Genomic DNA, 21752 nt, shown 5'->3' on the forward strand with positions numbered 1-21752 from the left:
GAGCACTGGAGGGTACTGGGCTGGCCGTTACTGGGAGCTCCTGGCCGTTACTGGGAGCAATGGAGGGCACTGGGCTGGCCGTTACTGGGAGCCCCTGGCCGTTACTGGGAGCACTGGAGGGTACTGGGCTGGCCGTTACTGGGAGCACTGGAGGGCCATTACTGGGAGCACTGGAGTGCACTGGGCTGGCCGTTACTGGGAGCACTGGAGGGCACTGGGCTGGCCATTACTGGGAGCCCCTGGCCGTTACTGGGAGCACTGGAGGGCACTGGGCTGGCCGTTACTGGGAGCTCCTGGCCGTTACTGGGAGCACTGGAGGGCACTGGGCTGGCCGTTACTGGGAGCACTGGAGGGCACTGGGCTGGCCATTACTGGGAGCCCCTGGCCGTTACTGGGAGCACTGGAGGGTACTGGGCTGGCCGTTACTGGGAGCACTGGAGGGCACTGGGCTGCCCCTGGCCGTTACTGGGAGCCTCTGGTCGTTACTGGGGGCCCTGCGGGGGCACTGGGACCCCCGGCGCTCCCGGCCGGGGAGGGCGGCCCCGCCCCCTTCCCGTCACCCCCCGCGGCCGGCGCGGGCCAGGACGGCTGCTCCGGCCCCGCCCCCAGAGGCGGGCTCTCCTCCCCTCCGCCCAATAAAACCCTCCGCCTGCTGCCTGCCCCCTCGCCGATTGGCTCAGGCGGGCGGAGCGGCGGCCAATGGGGGCGGTGATGGGGGCGGGGCGTCGCTCGGCGGGTTCCGTGGCGGCGGGGGATGAGCGCGGAAAGGGCGCGGGAGATTCGCCGTGAGTCCAGCCGGGCCTAGACCCGGCCTAAACCCGGCCTAAACCGCACCTGCGGGGGCCTACACCGGGCCCTGGGGCCTCCCCCCCGGGACCCCCTGCCCCAGCCCCTCCCGCCCCCCCCCGGCCCCGTTCCCGGCTCCTTCTTCACGTCGCCAACAGCTTCCCTCCCCCCCCCCCCGGGGCCCCCCAAGTCCCTTCCCCCGGGGTGGGGGGCGGCAGGGACCCTCTCTCTGGGTTGGGGGGCACCTGGGGCGGGCTGCGGGGACCCCCACATTTGGGGTGGGTGGGCTGCAGGGACCCCATCTCCGGGGTTGGGGTCACCGGGGGATGGGGGCCACCGGGGGGTGGGGGTCAGCAGGGACCCCCCCCGTCTGGGTTTCTGGGTTGGGGGGCACGGGGGGAGCTGCAGGGACCCCCCCTGCTCCAGGTTGGGGAGTACCGGCGGGGTTCCGGGGATCCCCCCTGTCAGGGGGTGGTGGGTTGCGGGGACCCCATCTCTGGGCTGGGTGTTACCGGGGGGGGGCATTAGGGACCCCCAGTCAGGTGTGGGGGTCTGCAGGGACCCTCCCCCTCCGAGGTGGGGGGCACCAGGGCCCCCCATTTGGGATGCGGGACACCAGGGGGGCTCAGGGACCCCATCTCCAGCGTGGGGGCACCGGAGGGGCTGCGGGGAACCCCACATTGGTGGTGGGGCGCACTGGGGGGAGGGTCCACAGGGACCTTCTCTCTGGGGTGGGGGGGCACCAGGGACCCCCTCTCTGGTCCTTAGGGCTGGGGGGATATGTGGGGCACAGGGTGGTATGGGGGGGGGGGATTGGGGTGGGCAGGGGGTGGTCCCTGGGGTTTGGGGTGGGCAGGGGGTGGTCGCTGGGGGTTTGGGGGAGGGGGTCTCACCAGGCTGAGCCCCCCTCCCCTTTTATCCCCCCCCCAGAGCTGCAGAAGGCGAAGGAGAAGGCCCAGCGCGGCGGCAACCGGGTGGACGAGGCCGCGGCGTGTAACCAGCTCGGGGAGATTTTGGCGAGCCATGGTGCGTCCTCCCGGCGCGGCCGGGTCCCCCTTCACCCCCAAAACCCGGGGCGGGGGGCCCCCATACCCCCTCCCCAGGGGAGGTAAGGACCCGACGCCCCCTCCCCGGGTCGCCGGCAGGCCGCTACGAGGAGGCTCTGGAGGAGCACCGGCAGGAGCTGCGGCTGCTGGAGGAGGCCGGCGACAGCATCGGCTGCGCCGTGGCTCACCGCAAGATCGGCGAGAGGTTGGCCGAGCTGGAGAACTACGAGGCGGCGCTAAAGGTGGGCTTTCGACTCTTGCGGGGGTCTCCGGGCGGGGGGACGGAGGGGGACACCCCGCGGCGGGGGTCTGAGGCTTCTCCCCGCCCCGCAGCACCAACGCCAACACCTGGAGCTGGCTCGTTCCCTCTCGGATGACACGGAGCAGCAACGCGCCTGGGCTACCATCGGCCGCACCTACATGTTCGTGGCCGACAGCCGCTCGCCGGGGGAGGCGGCGCCGGCGCTGCGCGAAGCCGAGCGGGCGTTTCGCACCAGCCTGGCCATCGTGGAGGAGAAACTGGAAGGTGAGGCTGCGCCCGGTGCCCTCCCCAGTGCCCTCCGAGGGACGTGCCAGTGCCTGGTGCCCTCGGAGCGATGTCCCGGTGCCCGGTGCCCTCGGAGGGATGTCCCAGTGCCCTCGGAGCGATGTCCCGGTGCCCTCGGAGGGACGTCCCAGTGCCATCGGAGCGATGTCCCAGTGCCCGGTGCCCTCGGAGGGACGTCCCAGTGCCCTCGGAGCGATGTCCCGGTGCCCTCAGAGCGATGTCCCAGTGCCCAGTGCCCTCGGAGGGACGTCCCAGTGCCCTCAGAGCGATGTCCCAGTGCCCTCGGAGGGACGTCCCAGTGCCCTCAGAGCGATGTCCCAGTGCCTGGTGCCCTCGGAGGGACGTCCCAGTGCCCTCAGAGCGATGTCCCAGTGCCCTCAGAGCGATGTCCCAGTGCCCGGTGCCCTCGGAGCGATGTCCCAGTGCCCTCAGAGCGATGTCCCAGTGCCCTCAGAGCGATGTCCCAGTGCCCGGTGCCCTCGGAGGGACGTCCCAGTGCCCTCGGAGCAATGTCCCAGTGCCTGGTGCCCTCAGAGCGATGTCCCAGTGCCCTCAGAGCGATGTCCCAGTGCCCAGTGCCCTCGGAGGGACGTCCCAGTGCCCTCGGAGGGATGTCCCAGTGCCCTCAGAGCGATGTCCCAGTGCCCAGTGCCCTCGGAGCGATGTCCCAGTGCCCAGTGCCCTCGGAGCGATGTCCCAGTGCCCAGTGCCCTCGGAGCGATGTCCCAGTGCCCAGTGCCCTCGGAGGGACGTCCCAGTGCCCTCAGAGCGATGTCCCAGTGCCCAGTGCCCTCGGAGGGACGTCCCAGTGCCCTCGGAGCGATGTCCCAGTGCCCAGTGCCCTCGGAGGGACGTCCCAGTGCCCTCGGAGGGACGTCCCAGTGCCCTCGGAGGGACGTCCCAGTGCCCTCAGAGTGATGTCCCAGCACCCGGTGCCCTCGGAGGGACGTCCCAGTGCCCTCGGAGGGACGTCCCAGTGCCCTCAGAGCGATGTCCCAGTGCCCAGTGCCCTCGGAGGGACGTCCCAGTGCCCTCGGAGGGACGTCCCAGTGCCCTCAGAGCGATGTCCCAGTGCCCAGTGCCCTCGGAGGGACGTCCCAGTGCCCTCGGAGGGATGTCCCAGTGCCCTCGGAGCGATGTCCCAGCGCCCGGCGCAGCCCCGCGGGGCCCCACCACCTCCCAGAGCCACTGGGTTTTACTCCAACCCCGCAGGAGTCGTGCCGAAGCGGGAGCTGACGGAGATGAGGACGCGGCTCTACCTCAACCTGGGCCTGGTTTACGACAGCCTGCAGGAAGCGGCCAAGAGCGATCACTACATCAAAAAAAGCATCTTCCTCGCCGAGTAAGTTCGGGCGGGAGCCGCCGGGTTCGGGGGGGGAAGGGGAGGGGGACACGGGACCCCCGGCAGCGACCCCCGCCCTCCCTTCGCAGGCAGGGCCGGCTGGACGAAGATCTCTACCGCGCTTACTTCAACTTGGGGCACATCCACCTGCGGGAGGGGGAGCACTCCGGGGCCTTGCGCTGCCTGGCGCGGGCGCGCGACTGCGCCCGCAGGATGAAGGAGAAAGGGATGGAGAGCGACTGCTGCGGCAGCACGGCCCAGGTGGGTGTCTGGGGGGCCGCCCCTCGCCCTCCGTGTGTGTCCCCCCCCACCCCCTTTTTCTCACGGGTGGCCCCCGTCGTGTCCCCCCCCCCGCCCCGCCGCCCAGGTCCTGCTGAGTTTGGGGGATTTCGCGGCCGCCAAGCGCTCGCTGAAGCAGGCCTACGTGCTGGGCTCGCGGCAGCCCTGGCAGCGAGACCTCGTCCGCTCCAACCTGCGCTACGGTGAGGCGGGGGCGGGACCCCCAGGGGCGGGAGGGGGTCCCCAGGGGCGGGAGGGGGTCCCCAGGGGCGGGAGGGGGTCCCCAAGGGTGGGATGGGGTCCCCAAGGGTGGGATGGGGTCCCCAGGGGTGGGGTGGGGCGGGACCCCCAGGGGCGGGATGGGGTCCCCAGGGGCGGGAGGGGGTCCCCAGGGGCGGGAGGGGGTCCCCAGGGGTGAGTAGGGGTTCCCTGGGGGTGGGATGGGGTCCCCAGGGGTGGGATGGGATCCCCAGGGGCGGGAGGGGGTCCCCAGGGGCGGGAGGGGGTCCCCAGGGTTGGGGTGGGGCAGGGTCCCCTGGGGGTGGGATGGGGTCCCCAGGGGGAGGAGAGTGTCCCCAAGGGTGGGATGGGGTCCCCAGGGGCAGGATGGGGTCCCCAGGGGCGGGAGGGGGTCCCCAAGGGTGGCCCGGGGTCCCCAGGGGGGTGATGGGGTCCCCAGGGGGGTGACAGTGTCCCCAAGGGTAGGCCAGTGTCCCCAGGGTTGGGAAGGGGTCCCCAGGGGGTGACAGTGTCCCCAGGGGTGGGATGGGGTCCCCAGGGGGTGACAGTGTCCCCAGGGGCGGGAGGGGGTCCCCAGGGGTGGGATGGGGCGGGGTCCCCTGGGGGTGGGAGGGGGTCCCCAGGGGGAGGAGAGTGTCCCCAAGGGTGGGATGGGGTCCCCAAGGGTGGGATGGGGTCCCCAGGGGTGAGTAGGGGTCCCCTGGGGGCGGGATGGGGTCCCCAGGGGTGGGATGGGGCCCCCAGGGGCAGGACAGTGTCCCCAGGGGTGGGAAGGGGTCCCCAAGGGTGGCCCGGGGTCCCCAAGGGGGTGACAATGTCCCCAGGGGTGGAATGGGGTCCCCAGGGGGATGACAGGGTCCCCAGGGGTGGGATGGGGTCCCCAGGGGGATGACAGGGTCCCCAGGGGTGGGATGGGGTCCCCAGGGGGGTGACAGTGTCCCCAGGGGTGGGATGGGGTCCCCAGGGGGATGACAGGGTCCCCAGGGGTGGGATGGGGTCCCCAGGGGGGGTGACAGTGTCCCCAGGGGGGTGACAGTGTCCCCAGAGGTGGGATGGCGTCCCCAGGGGTGGGATGGGGTCCCCAGGGGGGTGACAGCGTCCCTAGGGGTGGGATGGGGTCCCCAGGGGGGTGACAGTGTCCCCAGGGGTGGGATGGGGTCCCCAGGGGGGTGACAGCGTCCCCAGGGGTGGGATGGGGTCCCCAGGGGGGTGACAGTGTCCCCAGGGGTGGGATGGGGTCCCCAGGGGGATGACAGGGTCCCCAGGGGTGGGACGGGGTCCCCAGGGGGGTGACAGTGTCCCCAGGGGTGGGATGGGGTCCCCAGCGGGGGTGACAGGGTCCCCAGGGGTGGGATGGGGTCCCCAGGGGGATGACAGTGTCCCCAGGGGTGGGATGGGGTCCCCAGGGGGTGACAGTGTCCCCAGGGGCGGGAGGGGGTCCCCAGGGGTGGGATGGGGCGGGGTCCCCTGGGGGTGGGAGGGGGTCCCCAGGGGGAGGAGAGTGTCCCCAAGGATGGGATGGGGTCCCCAAGGGTGGGATGGGGTCCCCAGGGGTGAGTAGGGGTCCCCTGGGGGCGGGATGGGGTCCCCAGGGGTGGGATGGGGCCCCCAGGGGCAGGACAGTGTCCCCAGGGGTGGGAAGGGGTCCCCAAGGGTGGCCCGGGGTCCCCAGGGGGGTGACAATGTCCCCAGGGGTGGGATGGGGTCCCCAGGGGGATGACAGGGTCCCCAGGGGTGGGATGGGGTCCCCAGGGGGTGACAGGGTCCCCAGGGGTGGGATGGGGTCCCCAGGGGGATGACAGTGTCCCCAGGGGGGTGACAGTGTCCCCAGAGGTGGGATGGCGTCCCCAGGCATGGGATGGGGTCCCCAGGGGGGTGACAGCGTCCCTAGGGGTGGGATGGGGTCCCCAGGGGGGTGACAGGGTCCCCAGGGGTGGGATGGGGTCCCCAGGGGGATGACAGCGTCCCCAGGGGTGGGATGGGGTCCCCAGGGGGGTGACAGTGTCCCCAGGGGTGGGATGGGGTCCCCAGGGGGATGACAGGGTCCCCAGGGGTGGGACGGGGTCCCCAGGGGGATGACAGGGTCCCCAGGGGTGGGATGGGGTCCCCAGGGGGGTGACAGTATCCCCAGGGGTGGGATGGGGTCCCCAGCGGGGGTGACAGGGTCCCCAGGGGTGGGATGGGGTCCCCAGGGGAATGACAGTGTCCCCAGGGGTGGGATGGGGTCCCCAGTGGGGGTGACAGTGTCCCCAGGGGTGGGATGGGGTCCCCAGGGGGGTGACAGTGTCCCCAGGGGTGGGATGGGGTCCCCAGGGGGGTGACAGCGTCCCCAGGGGTGGGATGGGGTCCCCAGGGGGATGACAGGGTCCCCAGGGGTGGGACGGGGTCCCCAGGGGGTGACAGGGTCCCCAGGGGTGGGACGGGGTCCCCAGGGGGGTGACAGGGTCCCCAGGGGTGGGACGGGGTCCCCAGTGGGGGTGACAGGGTCCCCAGGGGTGGGATGGGGTCCCCAGGGGGGTGACAGCGTCCCCAGGGGTGGGATGGGGTCCCCAGGGGGGTGACAGTGTCCCCAGGGGTGGGATGGGGTCCCCAGGGGGATGACAGGGTCCCCAGGGGTGGGATGGGGTCCCCAGGGGGTGACAGGGTCCCCAGGGGTGGGATGGGGTCCCCAGGGGGGTGACAGCGTCCCCAGGGTGCCGCCAAACCCCCCAGCTCTGCTCCACCCCCCTTCCCCTTCCCCGCGTCCCGCGCTGACACTCGGGGCGGGGACACCCGCCCACCCCACCCCCACCCCGACACCGAGCTGCCCCAGGGGCGGCTCTGGGGGTCCCCAGGGTGGCCCGACCGTCACCCCCCCGCCTGCCCCCGGCAGCCAGCAAGGTGGCGCGGCTGCAGGAGGCTCTGGAGGAGGCGGCGGCCGGTGACCCGCCGGCGGCCCTGGCCCTCTGCGAGCAGCTCGGGGACACCTTCTCCAGGCACGGTGACTTCGCCCGCGCCGTCGACTCCTACCAGAGGCAGGTAAGCGGGGCTCAGGAGGGGGTTTGGGGGGGTCCCGGTGGGACGTCCCCGCTGATGGAGGGGTTCCCCGGGGGCAGCTGAGCTTCGCCCAGGCGCTGGGGAGGCCGCCGGGGGAGCTGGCCGTCATCCACGTCTCCCTGGCCACCACCTTCGGCGACCTGAAGGATCACGAGCGAGCCGTCCACCATTACCGGCAGGAGCTGGCCCTGCACCGGGGCAGCGCGCTGGAGGCGAGCTGGGGCTGGGGCGGGGGTCCCTGGGGCACCTGGGGGGGTCCCTGCGTCCTGGGGAGTGGTCCTTGGGTCCCTGCAGGGCGTCCTTGTGTCCCTGGGGGAGGCCCTTGTGTCCTCAGGGGGGCCTTTGGGTCCCTGTGGAGGGGTCCCTGTGTCCTCAGGGGGCCTTTGGGTCCCTTGGGGGGTCCTTGGGCACCTGGCGGGGGTCCTTGGGCACCTTGGGGGGGCCCCTGCGTCCTGGGGAGTGGTCCTTGGGTCCCTGCAGGGGGTCCTTGTGTCCCTGGGGGAGGCCCTTGTGTCCTCAGGGGGGCCCTTGGGTCCCTGTGGAGAGTCCTTGGGTCCTCGGGGAGTTTTGGGTCTCTTGGGAGTGGTCCTTGGGCACCTGGGGGGGGTCCCTGGGTCCTCAGGGGGGGTTTTGTGTCCCTTGGGGGGGTCCTTGGGCACCTGGCGGGGGGTCCCTGCATCCTGGGGAGTGGTCCTTGGGTCCCTGCAGGGGGTCCTTGTGTCCTCAGGGGGGCCTTTGGGTCCTTGTGGGGGGCTCCTTGGGTCCTCAGGGGGGGTTTTGGGTCCCTTGGGGGGGTCCCTGGAGCACCTGGGGGGGTCCCTGGGTGCTGGGGAGTGGTCCTTGGGCACCTGGGGGGGGTCCTTGTCTCCTCAGGGGGGCCTTTGGGTCCCTGTGGGGGGGTCCTTGGGTCCTCAGTGGGGGTTTTGGGTCCCTTGGGGGGTTCCTTGGGCACCCGGGGGGGGTCCCTGGGTGCTGGGGAGTGGTCCTTGGGCACCTGGGGGGGGTCCCTGCATCCTGGGGAGTGGTCCTTGTGTCCGTGCAGGGGGTCCTTGTGTCCCTGGGGGAGGCCCTTGTGTCCTCAGGGGGGCCTTTGGGTCCCTGTGGAGGGGTCCCTGGGTGCTGGGCAGGGTCCTTGGGTCTTCAGGGGGGGTTTTGGGTCCCTTGGGGGGGTCCCTGCGTCCTGGGGAGGGGTCCTTGGGTCCCTGTGGGGGCTCTTTGGGTCCCTTGGAGGGGGTCCTTGAGCACCTGGGGGAGGTCCTTGGGTCGCTGTGGGGGGTGTCTGGGTCCTTACAAAAGCTCATCAGGTCCCTGGGGGGATTATTGTGTCTTTGGGGGTCTCACTGTGTCCCTGGGGGGCTTCTTGGGTCCCTGGGGGGGGTCCCTGGATCCCCGAGGGAGGCCCTTGGGTTGTCAGGGGCTCTTTGGGTCCCTGGGGATCTCCTTGGGTCCCTGAGGTCTCCCTGGGTCCCTACAGCTCATCATGTCCCTGCGGGGGGTTCACTGTGGTCCTAGGGAGGGTTCATCAGGTCCCTGGGGGGGCTCCCTGGGTCCCTGGGGGGGTTATTGTGTCTCTAAGGGGGGCTTCTTGGGTCTTGGGGGGTCTCATTGGGTCCCTGAGAGGGCTCCTTGGAGCCCTGGGGGGCACGCCGGGGGGCACCCCGTGTCCCTGGGGGGGTGGGGGGGCAGGGGTTCCCCGGGTCCTTACCGGGGCTCACCAGGTCCTGGGGGGCTCCCTGGGTCCCTGGGATGTGGGTGGGGTGGGTGGGTGGGGTCTCAGCGAGGCTGTCCCGGGGTCGGGGTGGTGAGAGGTGCCGGTGGCCCCCTGCCCGGGGGAAGGCGCGGGGCTGCGGGGGGACCCCCGGGGACCCCCGGGCGCTGACCCCCGCCGTGCCCAGGAGGGGAAGACGTGGCTGAACATGGCGCTGGCCATGGAGGAGGGGGGCTCCCCCCGCACCGAGCTCCAGCCCTGCTTCCAAAGGGCGCTGGAGCGAGCCGAGGCGGCCGGAGACCCCCGCCTGCAGGTGAGGGGGGGTGGGGGGGTGGTGCGGGACACGGGGGGGGGGGGGGGGGAAAAAACCCCCATCCCTTTCCCCCCTCTCCCTGGGGGTCCCCAGTGCGGGCTGGGGGCCTCACCCTCCTCCTCCTCTTCCTCCCCAGCGGCAGATCCTGCGGCACCTCCGCGCGCTGCAGCTGCGGGACGGCGACGCCGAGGCTGCCGCCGCCACCCTGGCCCGGCTCGGGGCGCTGGGGGGCGAGGGCGGGGGGGAGGAGGAGGAGGAGGAGGAGGAGGAAGAGCCGGAGAGCAGCGAGGCTCAGGACGAGAGCGAGCTGGAGCTGTCGGAGAGCGGTGAGGGGGGGTCTGCGGGGGGGCCCTGTGGGGTGTCCCCAAAAGGGAGGGGTCCTCCCTCACGGGGAGGGGGCGTCTCTTCCAGAGGGGGAGGAAGATGAACTCGAAGGCTACAGCAAGAGCGTCCCCGGGCGCCGGCGGATCAGCAAGGTGAGAGGCGGCGGGTGTCCCCCACCCCCCGACACCCCAAAGTATGGCAGGGGGGGTCTTGTCCTTCCCCCTGACACCCCCAAAGAGGGCTGGGGGGGCTTTTTCTTCCCCCTGACACCCCCAAAACAGGAGTGTGGGGTCTCCCCCTTCCCCTGACACCCCCAAAGAAGGTTGGGGGTCTTCCCGTGACACCCCCAAAGAGAGCTGGCAGGATCTTCTCCTTCCCCTGACACCCCCCGAAGCGGGCTGGAGGGGTGGGGTCTCCCCATGACATCCCCAAACAGGAGCCAGGGGTCTCCCCAACACCCCCAAAGAGGGCTGGGGGGGTCTCCCACTTCCCCTGACACCCCCCAAAGCGGGCTGGAGGGGTGGGGTCTCCCCATGACACCCCTAAACAGGAGCCAGGGGTCTCCCCAACACCCCCAAAGAGGGCTGGGGGGGTCTCCCACTTCCCCTGACACCCCCCAAAGCGGGCTGGAGGGGTGGGGTCTCCCCATGACACCCCCAACCAGGAGCCAGGGGTCTCCCCAACACCCCCAAAGAGGGCTGGGGGGGTCTCCCACTTCCCCTGACACCCCCTAAAGTGGGCTGGAGGGGTGGGGTCTCCCCATGACACCCCCAACCAGGAGCCAGGGGTCTCCCCAACACCCCCAAAAGAGGGCTGGGGGGGTGGGTTTCTTCCCCCGGCACGCCCAAAGCGGGCCGGGGTCTCGCCGGGGTGCGTCCCGGGGGTCCCACACCGTGCCCCCCGTGCCGTGCCGGCAGTGGAACCGACGGAACGAGCGGGGCGAGACCCCCCTGCACCGCGCCTGCATCGAGGGCGACCTGCGCCGCGTCCAGCTCTTCCTCAGGCAGGTGGGCGAGGGGTCCCCAAAAATGACCTTGGGGGGGGGGGTGGGGGGTCTCTGTGTGACTGTGTCACTGCCCCCCCCCCTTCTTTTTTTAGGGGCACCCCCTGAACCCCCGCGATTACTGCGGCTGGACCCCGCTGCATGAGGCGTGCAACCACGGGCACCTGGGTGAGCGAGGGGCGGGGGGGGCGCGGGCTGGGGACCCCTCCCCACCCCTCCTCAAAACAGGGGGCAGGCAGAGCCCCCCCCCCCCATTTCCTCACCGCCATCCCCCCCCCCCGCCCCCAGAGATCGTCCGGCTGCTGCTGGACCGCGGGGCCGCCTTGGACGACCCGGGGGGGCCGGGCTGCGAAGGCATCACCCCCCTGCACGACGCCCTCAGCTGCGGGCACTTCGAGGTGGCCGAGCTCTTGGTGCAGCGGGGGGCGTCGGTGACGGCCAGGAACGCCAGGGTGAGGCCCCCGGGGTGGGTTTTGGGGTGGGGGGGGGACACCCTGGGCAACGGCACGCACCTGCATCCCCCCCACCCCACACCCCTTGCTTTTCCCACAGGGCCTGACGCCGCTGGGGACGCTGGAGGAGTGGGCGAGGGTCTACAGCCGGGAGCTGGACCAGGAGACGCGGCAGCGGTGCCGGGCGGCCGAGCGGCTGCTCAGGGAGGCGGCGGCGGCACGAGGTGGGCTCCCCCGGCCCCCCCATGTTCCCCCTCCCTCCTTATTTTTCAATGGAGGGGGGCGCTGAGGGGTGGCGTCTCCGCAGCCGCCCCACAGCCCCCCTCCGAGGAGCCCTTCGACGCCGAGCTGGACGAGCGGCGAAGCCCGGAGCCGCCGGAGCCGGAGGGGGGTGACGTGTCGCCACCGAGGCCGGTGAAGAAGCGGCAGCGGGTGCCGGGGCTCGGCCGGCAGGAGGGAGCGGAGCCGGAGCCGAACGACTACAAAGCCGCCATCCGGAGCCTCGGCAGCGCCAAACCCCTTCCCGGCGGCTCCAAACCCCTTCCCGGCGGCTCCAAACCCCTTCCCGGCGGCTCCAAACCCCTTCCCGGCGGCTCCAAACCCCTTCCCGGCGGCTCCAAACCCCTTCCCGGCGGCTCCAAACCCCTTCCCGGCAGCACCGCCGCGGTGGCGATGTGCCAGCAGCCGGCCCTCATCCCGGCCGAGCAGTACCTGGAGGAGGAGGATTGGCTGGAAGACGACCTCGGGGTATCCCGGGGGGGCCGCAAACGGCCGCGCCGGCACCCCCAGGACCCGGCGACGGCTTCGGGGGACAGCGCGGGGTCGGAGAGCGACGGCCCCGCTCCGGCCCGGCACCAGCCGCGGCGCCGCCGGAGCGCGCAAAGCCGCCTCGCCCGCGTGGCGGAGAGGATCCCCTTGGGACGCTCCCGGGAATCCCGACCCCTCGAGGCGGCCGGGAGCCCCCTCCCCACCGAGGAGGAGGATGAGGAGACCCCCCCTTCCCTGCCGGCGCCGCTGCCGGCTCTCCGCGTCCGCGTCCGCGTCCAGGACAACGTCTTCCTCATCCCCGTGCCCCAAAGGTAAGGGCTTTGCCATAACCGCCCGCCACCCCCTTTCCTCCCCCCGCCCCGCCGTGCCCCGCCGTGCCGCTGGGGACCCCCGGGGCGGGCGGGGAGCGCCCGCCGGTGACCCCGCGGCTCGCGCCGTCGCGGCAGCGAGGGCCGCGCCGTGGGCTGGCTGGCGGAGCGGGCGGCCGAGCGGTACTACCAGACCTGCGGGTTGCTGCCGCGGCTCATCCTGAAGAAAGAAGGGGCTCTCCTGGCCCCCCAGGACCTGGTGGGGGACGTCCTGCAGAGCAACGAGGAGGTGGGCGACCAGCCCCCGACCCCCCCGCCGCCGCCCCCGACCCCCGCCGTGGCCCCCCGCCGGCGCCGACGGTGCTGCCGTTGCAGGTGCTGGCGGAGGTGCAGTGCTGGGACCTGCCGCCCTTGGCCGAGCGCTACCGCAGGGCGTGCCAGAGCCTGGCGGTGGGTAAGGACCCCTCGGGGACCCCCTTGTGTCCCCTCCGGCCCCTCGGGACCCCCTTGTCCCCTCCTGTCCCTTTGGGTACCCCTTTATCCCCCTCCATCCCCTCGGGGACCCCCTTGTGTCCCCCCGGCCCCTCGGGACCCCCTTGTCCCCTCCTGTCCCTTTGGGTACCCCTTTATCCCCCTCCATCCCCTCGGGGACCCCCTTGTGTCCCCTCCGGCCCCTCGGGACCCCCTTGTCCCCTCCTGTCCCTTTGGGTACCCCTTTATCCCCCTCCATCCCCTCGGGGACCCCCTTGTGTCCCCTCCGGCCCCTCGGGACCCCCTTGTCCCCTCCTGTCCCTTTGGGTACCCCTTTATCCCCCTCCATCCCCTCGGGGACCCCCTTGTGTCCCCCCGGCCCCTCGGGACCCCCTTGTCCCCTCCTGTCCCTTTGGGTACCCCTTTATCCCCCTCCATCCCCTCGGGGACCCCCTTGTGTCCCCTCCGGCCCCTCGGGACCCCCTTGTCCCCTCCTGTCCCTTTGGGTACCCCTTTATCCCCCTCCATCCCCTCGGGACCCCCTTGTCCCCTCCTGTCCCTTTGGGGACCCCTTTATCCCCCTCCATCCCCTCGGGACCCCCTTGTGTCCCCCCAGCCCTTCGGGACCCCCTTGTCCCCTCCTGTCCCTTTGGGTACCCCTTGTGTCCCCTCCATCCCCTTGGGGACCCCCGTGTCCCCTCCCATCCCCTCGGGGACCGTCCCCACCGAGGGTCAGGGCCGGGGGTCCTCGTGCCGGGGGGAACACGCCTGTCCCTGGCCAGCACGGGGCCCTTGGCAGGACTTGGGGTGGGTGGGGGGTGTCCCCAAGGGGGTCCGGGGCTCCCCAGGGTGGTGGTGGTGGTGGGGGTGTCCCCAAGGGGGTGCGGGGCTCCCCAGGGTGGTGTGGGGGGGTGGGGTGTCCCCAAGGGGGTCTGGGGCTCCCCAGGGTGGTGGTGGGGGGTGGGGTGTCCCCAAGGGGGTCCGGGGCTCCCCAGGGTGGTGGGGGGGGGGGTGTCCCCAAGGGGGTGCGGGGCTCCCCAGGGTGGTGGTGGTGGGGGGGTGTCCCCAAGGGGGTCCGGGGCTCCCCAGGGTGGTGGTGGTGGGGGGGGTGTCCCCAGGGTCCCCCAAAGGCTCGGCGTGTCCCGGCAGAGCCGCACCCGCTGCTGCTGAAGGTGATGGAGCTGCAGGAGCAGAGCCCAGGGCTGGGGGTCGGGGGGGGCCTGGCCCTGCGCCCCCCGGACCTCCCCCCGTTGCTGCGGGCCCTGAAGCTGCAGGCGCCGCTGCGGCAGCTCCGGCTGCGCGGCTGCGGCCTCCCCGACGCCGCGGCCACCGACCTGGCGGCCACGCTGGCCACCCTGCCCTCCCTCACCCTGCTCGACCTGGCCGGGAACCGCCTGGGCGCCCAGGGGCTGCGGCTGCTCCTGCCCCCCGGCCCCCCCGGCCCCGCCGGCGCCTTCCAGGTACGCCTGGCTTTGGGGGGTGGGGGGGGGGGTGGGGGGGGCCCCCGAGGGACACGGGGCGGGGGGACACGGATGGGGACGGTGCTGGCCTCGTCCGGCCGCATGGGGGGTTGCGGTGTGGGGCAACCAGCCAGGGCCCCCCCCCCCCCCCCCAAGCTTTTGTGCCCCCCCCGAACCTCTTCGGTCCCCCCCAAAGCTCTTATGCCCCCCCCAACCTCTTCGGTCCCCCCCAAAGCTCTTATGCCCCCCCCCAACCTCTTCGGTCCCCCCCAAAGCTCTTATGCCCCCCTGAACCTCTTGTGCCCCCCCAACCTCTTTGGTTCCCCCCAAACCTCTTGTGCCCCCCCCAAATCCCTTGCCTGTCCCCCAAATCTCTTCCTTTTCCCCTAAAACCCACGTCCATCCCCCCTTAAACTTTGTGCCGTCCCTTAAACTTGCCCTTTGTCCCCCAAACCACAACTTTGGCCCCCCCAAACCCCTCGCCCGGCCCCCAAAACTCTCCTTTGCCCCCCTAAGTCTCTTCTTGGTGCCCCAAACCTCTTGCCTGTCCCCCAAATCTGTTCCTTTTCCCCTAAAACCCGCGTCCATCCCCCCTTAAACTTCGTGCCGTCCCTTAAACTTGTCCTTTGTCCCCCAAACCACAACTTTGTCCCCCTCAAATCTCTCCTTGATCCCCCAAAACCCTCACCCGGCCCCTAAATCATTCCTTTGCCCCCCTAAATCTCTCTCTCGTCCCCCAAACCCCTCGCCCAGCCCCCCAAACTCTCCTTTGCCCCCCTAAATATCTCCTTGGTCCCCCAAATCGCTTCCCTTTCCCCTAAAACCCGCGTCCATCCCCCCTTAAACGTCGTCCCATCCCTTAAACTTGTCTGTTGTCCCCCCAAATCTCTCCGTGATCCCCCCCAAACCTCTCCGTTGTCCCCCCGAACCCCCTCACCCGGCCTGGCAGAGCCTGGAGGAGCTGGACCTGAGCCTAAACCCCCTGGGCGACGGCGGCTGCCGGCCCCTGGCCCAGCTGCTGCGGCGCTGCCCGGCGCTCACCACGCTGCGGCTGCAGGCCTGCGGCTTCGGCGACGCCTTCGCCCTCGCCGGTACGGGGGGCTCGCGGTTCCCGGGAGCCGCACGGGGGGGCTCGCGGTGCCGGGGGTCCCGTCCCGGGAGCCCTTGGGGGGCTCTCGCGGCGCGGGGGTCCCATCCCGGGAGCCGTCAGGGGCTCGTGGCGCGGGGGTCCCGTCCTGGGAGCCCTTGGGGGGCTCTCACGGCGCGGGGGTCCCGTCCTGGGAGCCCTTGGGGGGCTCTCACGGCGCGGGGGTCCCGTCCTGGGAGCCCTTGGGGGGCTCTCGCGGCGCGGGGGTCCCGTCCTGGGAGCCCTTGGGGGGCTCTCGCGGCACGGGGGTCCCGTCCTGGGAGGCTTTGGGGGGCTCTCGCGGCACGGGGGTCCCGTCCCGGGAGCCCTTGGGGGGCTCTCACGGCGCGGGGGTCCCGTCCCGGGAGCCCTTGGGGGGCTCTCGCGGCACGGGTGTCCCGTCCTGGGAGCCATCGGGGGGCTCGTGGCGCGGGGGTACCATCCTGGGAACCCTTGGGGGGCTCTCGCGGTGCCGGGGGTCCCATCCCGGGAACCCTTGGGGGGCTCTTGTGGCGCGGGGGGTCCCGTCCCGGGAGCCCTTGGGGGGCTCTCGCGGCGCGGGGGTCCCGTCCTGGGAGCTGTCGGGGGGCTTGCGGTGCCGGGGGTCCCATCCTGGGAACCCTTGGGGGGCTCTCGCGGCGCAGGGGTCCTGTCCCGGGAGCCCTTGGGGGGCTCTCACGGCGCGGGGGTCCCGTCCTGGGAGCTGTCGGGGGGCTTGCGGTGCCGGGGGTCCCATCCTGGGAACCCTTGGGGGGCTCTCGCGGTGCAGGGGTCCTGTCCCGGGAGCCGTCGGGGGGCTCTTGTGGCACGGGGGTCCCATCCCGGGAGCCATCGGGGGTCTCGTGGCGCGGGGGTCCCATCCCGGGAGCCGTCAGGGGGGGCTCTTGCGGTGCCGGGGGTCCCATCCCGGGAACCCTTGGGGGGCTCTTGTGGCGCGGGGGTCCCATCCCGGGAACCCTTGGGGGGGCTCTCGCGGCGCAGGGGTCCTGTCCCGGGAGCCCTTGGGGGGCTCTCACGGCGCGGGGGTCCCGTCCTGGGAGCTGTCGGGGGGCTTGCGGTGCCGGGGGTCCCATCCTGGGAACCCTTGGGGGGCTCTCGCGGCGCGGGGGTCCCATCCCGGGAACCCTTGGGGGGCTCTCACGGTGCGGGGGTCCCGTCCCGGGAGCCATCGGGGGTCTCGTGGCGCGGGGGTCCCATCCCGGGAGCCCTTGGGGGGCTCTCGCGGCGCGGGGGTCCCATCCCAGGAGCCGTTGGGGGGCTCTCGCGGTGCCGGGGGTCCCATCCTGAGAGCCGTCGGGGGGCTCTCGCGGCGCGGGGGTCCCATCCCAGGAGCCGTTGGGGGGCTCTCGTGGTGCCGGGGGTCCCATCCTGAGAGCCGTCGGGGGGCTCTCGCGGCGTGGGGGTCCCATCCCAGGAGCCGTTGGGGGGCTCTCGCCGGGGCTGGGTCCCATCCCGGGAACCCTTGGGGGGCTCTCATGGCACCAGGGTTGGCTCCTGGGTGCCACCGGGGGTCTCTGGTTGCGCCGGGGTTGGCTCCCGGGAGCCGCCGGGGGTCCCTCGCCGCGGGGCGGGGGTCTCACCGCGGGGGTCTCACCGCGCCGGCGCTCGCTCCCAGGTCCCGCCCGGCTGCAGACGTTGGTCTTGTCCCGCAACGCGCTGGGCCCGGCGGGGCTGGGGCGGCTCCTCGGCAGCGCGCCCTGCCGCGGCCTCGCCCGCCTGGAGCTGGGCTCCGTCGCCGGCCCGCCGGGCCCCCAGCCCCTCGCCGGGACCCTCGGCAGGTACCTGGCGCAGGTGAGGGCGGCGGGGGTCCCCGAGGGGGCGCGGGGTGGGTGGGTGCGGGGTGTGGGGTGACCCACGGGACACCCCCGCTCCCGCACCGACGCCTCCGTCCCGCAGGAGGGCTGCGCCCTGAGCCACCTCACGCTCTCCGGGAACCGCCTGGGCGACGGCGACGTCCTGGAGGTGGCCAGGTGAGGGGGACAAGGGGTGGGGGGTGACAAAGGCGGTGGGTGGGGGGGGGGACACAGATGGATCCTGGCACCAGGACCCCCAACCTCCACCTCCCAGCGGCGGCGCGGTGCCAGCTCCGGCACGGGAGCGCGGTGAGGGACCCCTTCGGGGATGGAGGGGGACGCCTTTGGGGACAAGGGGACCCCTTTGGGGACAAGGGGACCCCTTTGGGGACAAGGGGACCCCTTTGGGGACAAGGGGACCCCTTTGGGGACAAGGGGACCCCCCCTCGCCATCTCTCCCCCTCCCCCACAGGTGTCTCCCCGCTTGCCCGGCCCTGGTTTCCCTGGATTTCTCGGCTAACCCCGGCATCGGCGCGGCGGGGCTGCGGGCGCTGCTCTCCGCCCTGGAAGAACGGGGCCAGGGGCTGCGGTTCCTCAGCCTGGCAGGTCCGGGGGGCGGCGGGGGGCGGCGGGGGGCGGCGGGGGGCGGCCCCGCGAGCTCACACCGGCCCCTTTTTCCCCACCAGGTTGTTCCCTGGAAGGGCCGTTGGACGACGCCACTTGGGCCAGAACCACCGGCAACATCCGAGACCTCCGGCTCTGCGGGCGGCACGTCGGCAAAGCCCGGCGCGGCCGCGCCGCCGCGGGGTTTTAACCGATTACACCCCTTATTTATGAACGCGGCTGCTGCTTTTCGGGGTCCCGGCGTCACCGCACCGGTGGTTTATTGTCCCTGCCTTCCTCTTAACGCCGGGAAGGCCCGGGAGGGAAGCGGGGGCGGGGAGGCAGCGGCGGTGCCGGCGCGTGCCGGCGCGCTCAGGAGTGGAGGAAGCGGTTGAAGGCGTTGTAGGCGGATTCCAGGTCGAACAACATCTGCCGGACCTGGGAATCGTCCAGCTCGTCCGACGCCGACATCCCGCTGAGCGTCTGGAGCCTGGGATGGGGAAGGGGGGGGAAAAAAAGGGTGGGGGGGTGGGGGCTGCGTCCGCGGCGCCCCGAAACCGGCGCCCCCGGCACTCACCATTGGTTGACTTTCTGCCTCCCCTCGAAGTCGGGGGGCAGGTGGCTCATGCGGTTCATCGTCTCCATCAGCTCCCGTAGGTCCGGCTGGATCTGGGGAGGGAACGCGGGGTGAGCCGCCGCGCCGGCGTCGCCGCAGCGGGGCTGCCGCGGGCGGGAGCCCTACCTCGTCCATGGCTCGGATCTCCAGGCGCAGCTTGTCCATCACCGTGATGAAGAGCTGCGGGAGAAGGAGGGTGTGGGGCGTACGGCTCCACCGCCACCCCACGGCTCCACCGCCACCCCTCCCGCCCCGCCAACACCGCCGCGGCCGAGCCCCCGGCGCCGTACGGAGACGATGTCGGCGATGCAGCGGTTGAGGTTGCCCTTGTCGTCCTTGATGGTGATGGGCCGGTCCTCCTTGATCCTCTCCATGGCCAAGGGACAGTCGAGCTGCGGGGAGACGCCGCCGTCAGCGGCACGACCGGCCACCGGCCGAGGCTCGCGCCGGCGCCGCCGCGGCTCACCCGGAACTTGCGGCAGAAGTCGTCGATGGAGCTGATCTCGGAGCCCTGCACTTGTTTAAGCGCGGCTTTGAACTGGACCAGGAGGCGGGAGCAGGCGGCCGTGTACCTGCGGGGGACGGCGACGGCGTTGGCCCCTTCCTCCCCCACCCCCCACGCCCGCCAGGGCCGCGCCGGATCGTGCCCCCGACTCACTCGTTGGGGGAGACGCAGTCCTTGATGTAAGCCTTCTCCAGGGCCTGCAGCGTCTTCACCACCGCAAAGAGCTCGGCCATGTTGTCGTACCTGCAACCGCGAGCCGCCGCTGTGGGGGGACGCGGCGGGGAACGGGGTCCCGGGAGGGAGCAGGGTGGAGAAGGGGGTCCCAGGAGGGACTAGGGTGGAGAAGGGGGTCCCAGGAGGGACCAAACGGGGTCCCAGGAGGGAGCAGGGGGGAGAAGGGGGTCCCAGGAGGGACCAAACAGGGTCCCAGGAGGGACCAGGGTGGAGAAGGGGGTCCCAGGAGGGACCAAATGGGGTCCCAGGAGGGACTAGGGTGGAGAAGGGGGTCCCAGGAGGGACCAAACGGGGTCCCAGGAGGGAGCAGGGGGGAGAAGGGGGTCCCAGGAGGGACCAAACGGGGTCCCAGGAGGGACCAGGGTGGAGAAGGGGGTCCCAGGAGGGACCAAACGGGGTCCCAGGAGGGACCAGGGTGGAGAAGGGGGTCCCAGGAGGGACCAAACGGGGTCCCAGGAGGGAGCAGGGTGGAGAAGGGGGTCCCAGGAGGGACCAAACGGGGTCCCAGGAGGGAGCAGGGTGGAGAAGGGGGTCCTAGGAGGGGCTGTGATGGAGAACTGGGGGGGGCTGCGACGGAGAAGGGGGTCCCAGGAGGGACCAGGGTGGAGAAGAGGGTCCCAGGAGCAACTGTGATAGAGAAGTGGGGGGGCTGCGATGGAGAAGGGGGTCCCAGGAGGGGCTGCGATGGAGAAGTGGGGGGGCTGCAACGGAGAAGGGGGTCCCGGGAGGGACCAGGGTGGAGAAGAGGGTCCCAGGAGCAACTGTGATAGAGAAGTGGGGGGGCTGCGATGGAGAAGGGGGTCCCAGGAGGGACTGTGATGGAGAAGTGGGGGGGCTGCAATGGAGAAGGGGGTCCCGGGAGGGACCAGGGTGGAGAAGAGGGTCCCAGGAGCAACTGTGATAGAGAAGTGGGGGGGCTGCGATGGAGAAGGGGGTCCCAGGAGGGACTGTGATGGAGAAGTGGGGGGGCTGCAATGGAGAAGGGGGTCCCGGGAGGGACCAGGGTGGAGAAGGGGGTCCCAGGAGGAAGAATTGTGATGGAAAATGGGGTCCCAGGAGGGGCTGCGATGGAGAAGGGGGGGTCTATGATGCAGAACGGGGTCCCGGGAGGAAGAACTGCGATGGAGAAGGGGGGGCCGGGCCGGGGGGTGCTCGGGGGCACGTGCCCCCCCCCCCCCCCCCCGGTTCTGAGCCGGACACGGGGGGACGCGGCCAGGCCGGACTTACTTCTCCCTCTCCCGGGCGTTCTTGTAGAGCTTCACCTCCTGGGGGGAGAAGGGCGGAGATGGGGGGGCTTAGCCCCGGTAAAGCCTGGCTTAGCCCCAGGGGGGCTGGGCTGAGCCCTGGCAGGCCCCGGTTTAGCCCCAGTAGGGCCCGGTCAAGCCCCAATGGGGCCAGGCTGAGCCCTGGTAGGACCCAACTTAGCACCAGTAGGGCCTAGTTAAGCCCCAGTGGGGCCGGGCTGAGCCCTGGTAGGACGCAACTTAGCACCACTAGGGCCTAGTTAAGCCCCAATGGGGCCGGGCTGAGCCCCGGTGGGGCCCGGCTTAGACCTTATAAGACCGGGCTGAGCCCCGGTAAGGCCTGGTTTAGCGACAGTGAAGTGGGCTTTGCCAACACCGGGGCCCAGCTTAGCCCCGGTAAGGCGCGGCTGAACCCCGGTGGGGCCCAGCTTAGGCCAAGTAAGGCCCAGCTTAACCTCGGTAGGGCCCGGGGGGGGCCGTACTCACCTCGTACAGCTCCGGTTTGTTCCCGGGGGCTGCAAAAGGCGGGGGGGGGGGTGAGGTTAGACGGGGTTGGGGACCCCCGGTGCCACCCCCGGCCCCCCCACCCCGGCTAAGCCCGGTCCCCCCCCGTTAGGCCGGGCTCCCGCGGCCCCACCTCCCATCCCGGGCGCTCCCGCGATGCCGTGGAACATCCCGCCGCGGCCCCGCCTGGCCCGGGGGGGGGGGGGGGGGTGTTGCGGGACCCCCCGCTACCGGTAACCGGAGCCTCGGCGGCGCTTCCGCAAGATGGCGGCGGCTCGAGGAATCGGGGCTCGGCTGGGGGCGCCTGGCGGGGGCGGGGCCGGGGGCGGGGCGCGAAACGCGCCGGGTTTTCGCGGGAAAACCTGGGGAATTTCGCGGGAAAACGGGGTTGTAAAGGAAAACGAACAACCGGGGGCGGGGCGGGGCAAGGCAGGGGGCGGGGCAAGGCAAGGCAAGGCAGGGGGCGGGGCAGGCAGGGGGCGGGGCCGCCCTGCAGTGATTCTCCTCTCGAAATGATTGTGTCAGCGGCCAAAGGACGAGGATGAGGCCGAAGAGGAGGAAGAGAAAGAGGAGGAAGAGGAGGCCCCACCTCGGGCAAGGGCCGCCTGAGCTGGCCGCTGGCGCCAGCAGGGCCGCGATACCGAGGGCGGCTCAAGGCCGGCGATCGGAGTCCACCGGGCGACGCCGTAACGCCCCGGGCAGGGAGCGAGAGGCCGGGTTTAGGCCTGGCTTAAGGGCTTACACCTGGTTTAAGCAAATCCTTGTTTAAAAAAAAAAACCCTAGAATTGTGGTTTTTGGTAGGAAACATCGGTTCAGCGCCACATTTTGCCCTGCCCCACCCAGCGTCTCCCCCACCTCCCCCTCCCTCCCCCACACCGCGGCCCCAAACGCACCGTCGAGGCTCCGACGGAGGATTAAAACCCATCCCAAGGTTGTTTTAGGCCCGTCTTTAGTCTGCGCTGGTGTTAATGGGCGCTAAACGAGCCGGGGCAAGCGGCTGGGTGGGCGTCCGGCAGCCACCCACGGCCAGTGGCCGCCGCCCT

The 21752-nt window shown here is 71.9% G+C and overlaps 2 protein-coding genes across 5 annotated transcripts; one reads left to right on the forward strand and one right to left on the reverse strand.

The window, feature by feature from the left end:
- The first annotated feature begins 721 nt into the window (after positions 1 to 721).
- On the forward strand, positions 722 to 17831 carry TONSL (tonsoku like, DNA repair protein). Of its 2 annotated transcripts, XM_064440544.1 has the most exons (25): positions 722 to 785; positions 1717 to 1812; positions 1932 to 2074; positions 2166 to 2358; positions 3592 to 3721; positions 3811 to 3982; positions 4089 to 4203; positions 7113 to 7258; positions 7336 to 7488; positions 9172 to 9297; positions 9434 to 9623; positions 9709 to 9773; positions 10539 to 10628; positions 10720 to 10792; positions 10913 to 11076; positions 11177 to 11300; positions 11384 to 12155; positions 12291 to 12441; positions 12528 to 12606; positions 13773 to 14083; positions 15033 to 15174; positions 16825 to 17000; positions 17106 to 17179; positions 17475 to 17608; positions 17689 to 17831. In XM_064440544.1, exons 1-25 carry the CDS (start codon positions 755 to 757, stop codon positions 17814 to 17816), a joined length of 3978 nt encoding a protein of 1325 aa, XP_064296614.1. In that variant the 5' UTR covers positions 722 to 754; the 3' UTR covers positions 17817 to 17831. The 2 variants fall into 2 exon arrangements, 1 of the variants encoding a protein (XP_064296614.1); XR_010371052.1 differs by lacking the exon at positions 17689 to 17831 and having other exon boundaries at positions 16825 to 16987; positions 17475 to 17604.
- On the reverse strand, positions 11041 to 21010 carry VPS28 (VPS28 subunit of ESCRT-I). Of its 3 annotated transcripts, none has more exons than XM_064440546.1 (10): positions 20842 to 21010; positions 20691 to 20719; positions 20188 to 20225; positions 18880 to 18969; positions 18688 to 18793; positions 18512 to 18613; positions 18348 to 18401; positions 18183 to 18274; positions 17951 to 18095; positions 11041 to 11051 (listed from the first exon to the last, which is right to left on the reverse strand). In XM_064440546.1, the coding sequence occupies exons 1-9, from the start codon at positions 20876 to 20878 to the stop codon at positions 17978 to 17980; spliced, it is 666 nt and encodes a 221-aa protein (XP_064296616.1). In that variant the 5' UTR covers positions 20879 to 21010; the 3' UTR covers positions 11041 to 11051; positions 17951 to 17977. The 3 variants fall into 3 exon arrangements, with proteins under 3 accessions (XP_064296616.1, XP_064296618.1, XP_064296617.1); XM_064440548.1 differs by having other exon boundaries at positions 20940 to 20964; XM_064440547.1 differs by lacking the exon at positions 11041 to 11051 and having other exon boundaries at positions 17853 to 18095.
- Positions 21011 to 21752: the final 742 nt, after the last annotated feature.

This window comes from Phalacrocorax carbo, unplaced genomic scaffold (genome assembly GCF_963921805.1).
Source record: "Phalacrocorax carbo unplaced genomic scaffold, bPhaCar2.1 SCAFFOLD_245, whole genome shotgun sequence".
NCBI classification, from domain to species: domain Eukaryota; kingdom Metazoa; phylum Chordata; class Aves; order Suliformes; family Phalacrocoracidae; genus Phalacrocorax; species Phalacrocorax carbo.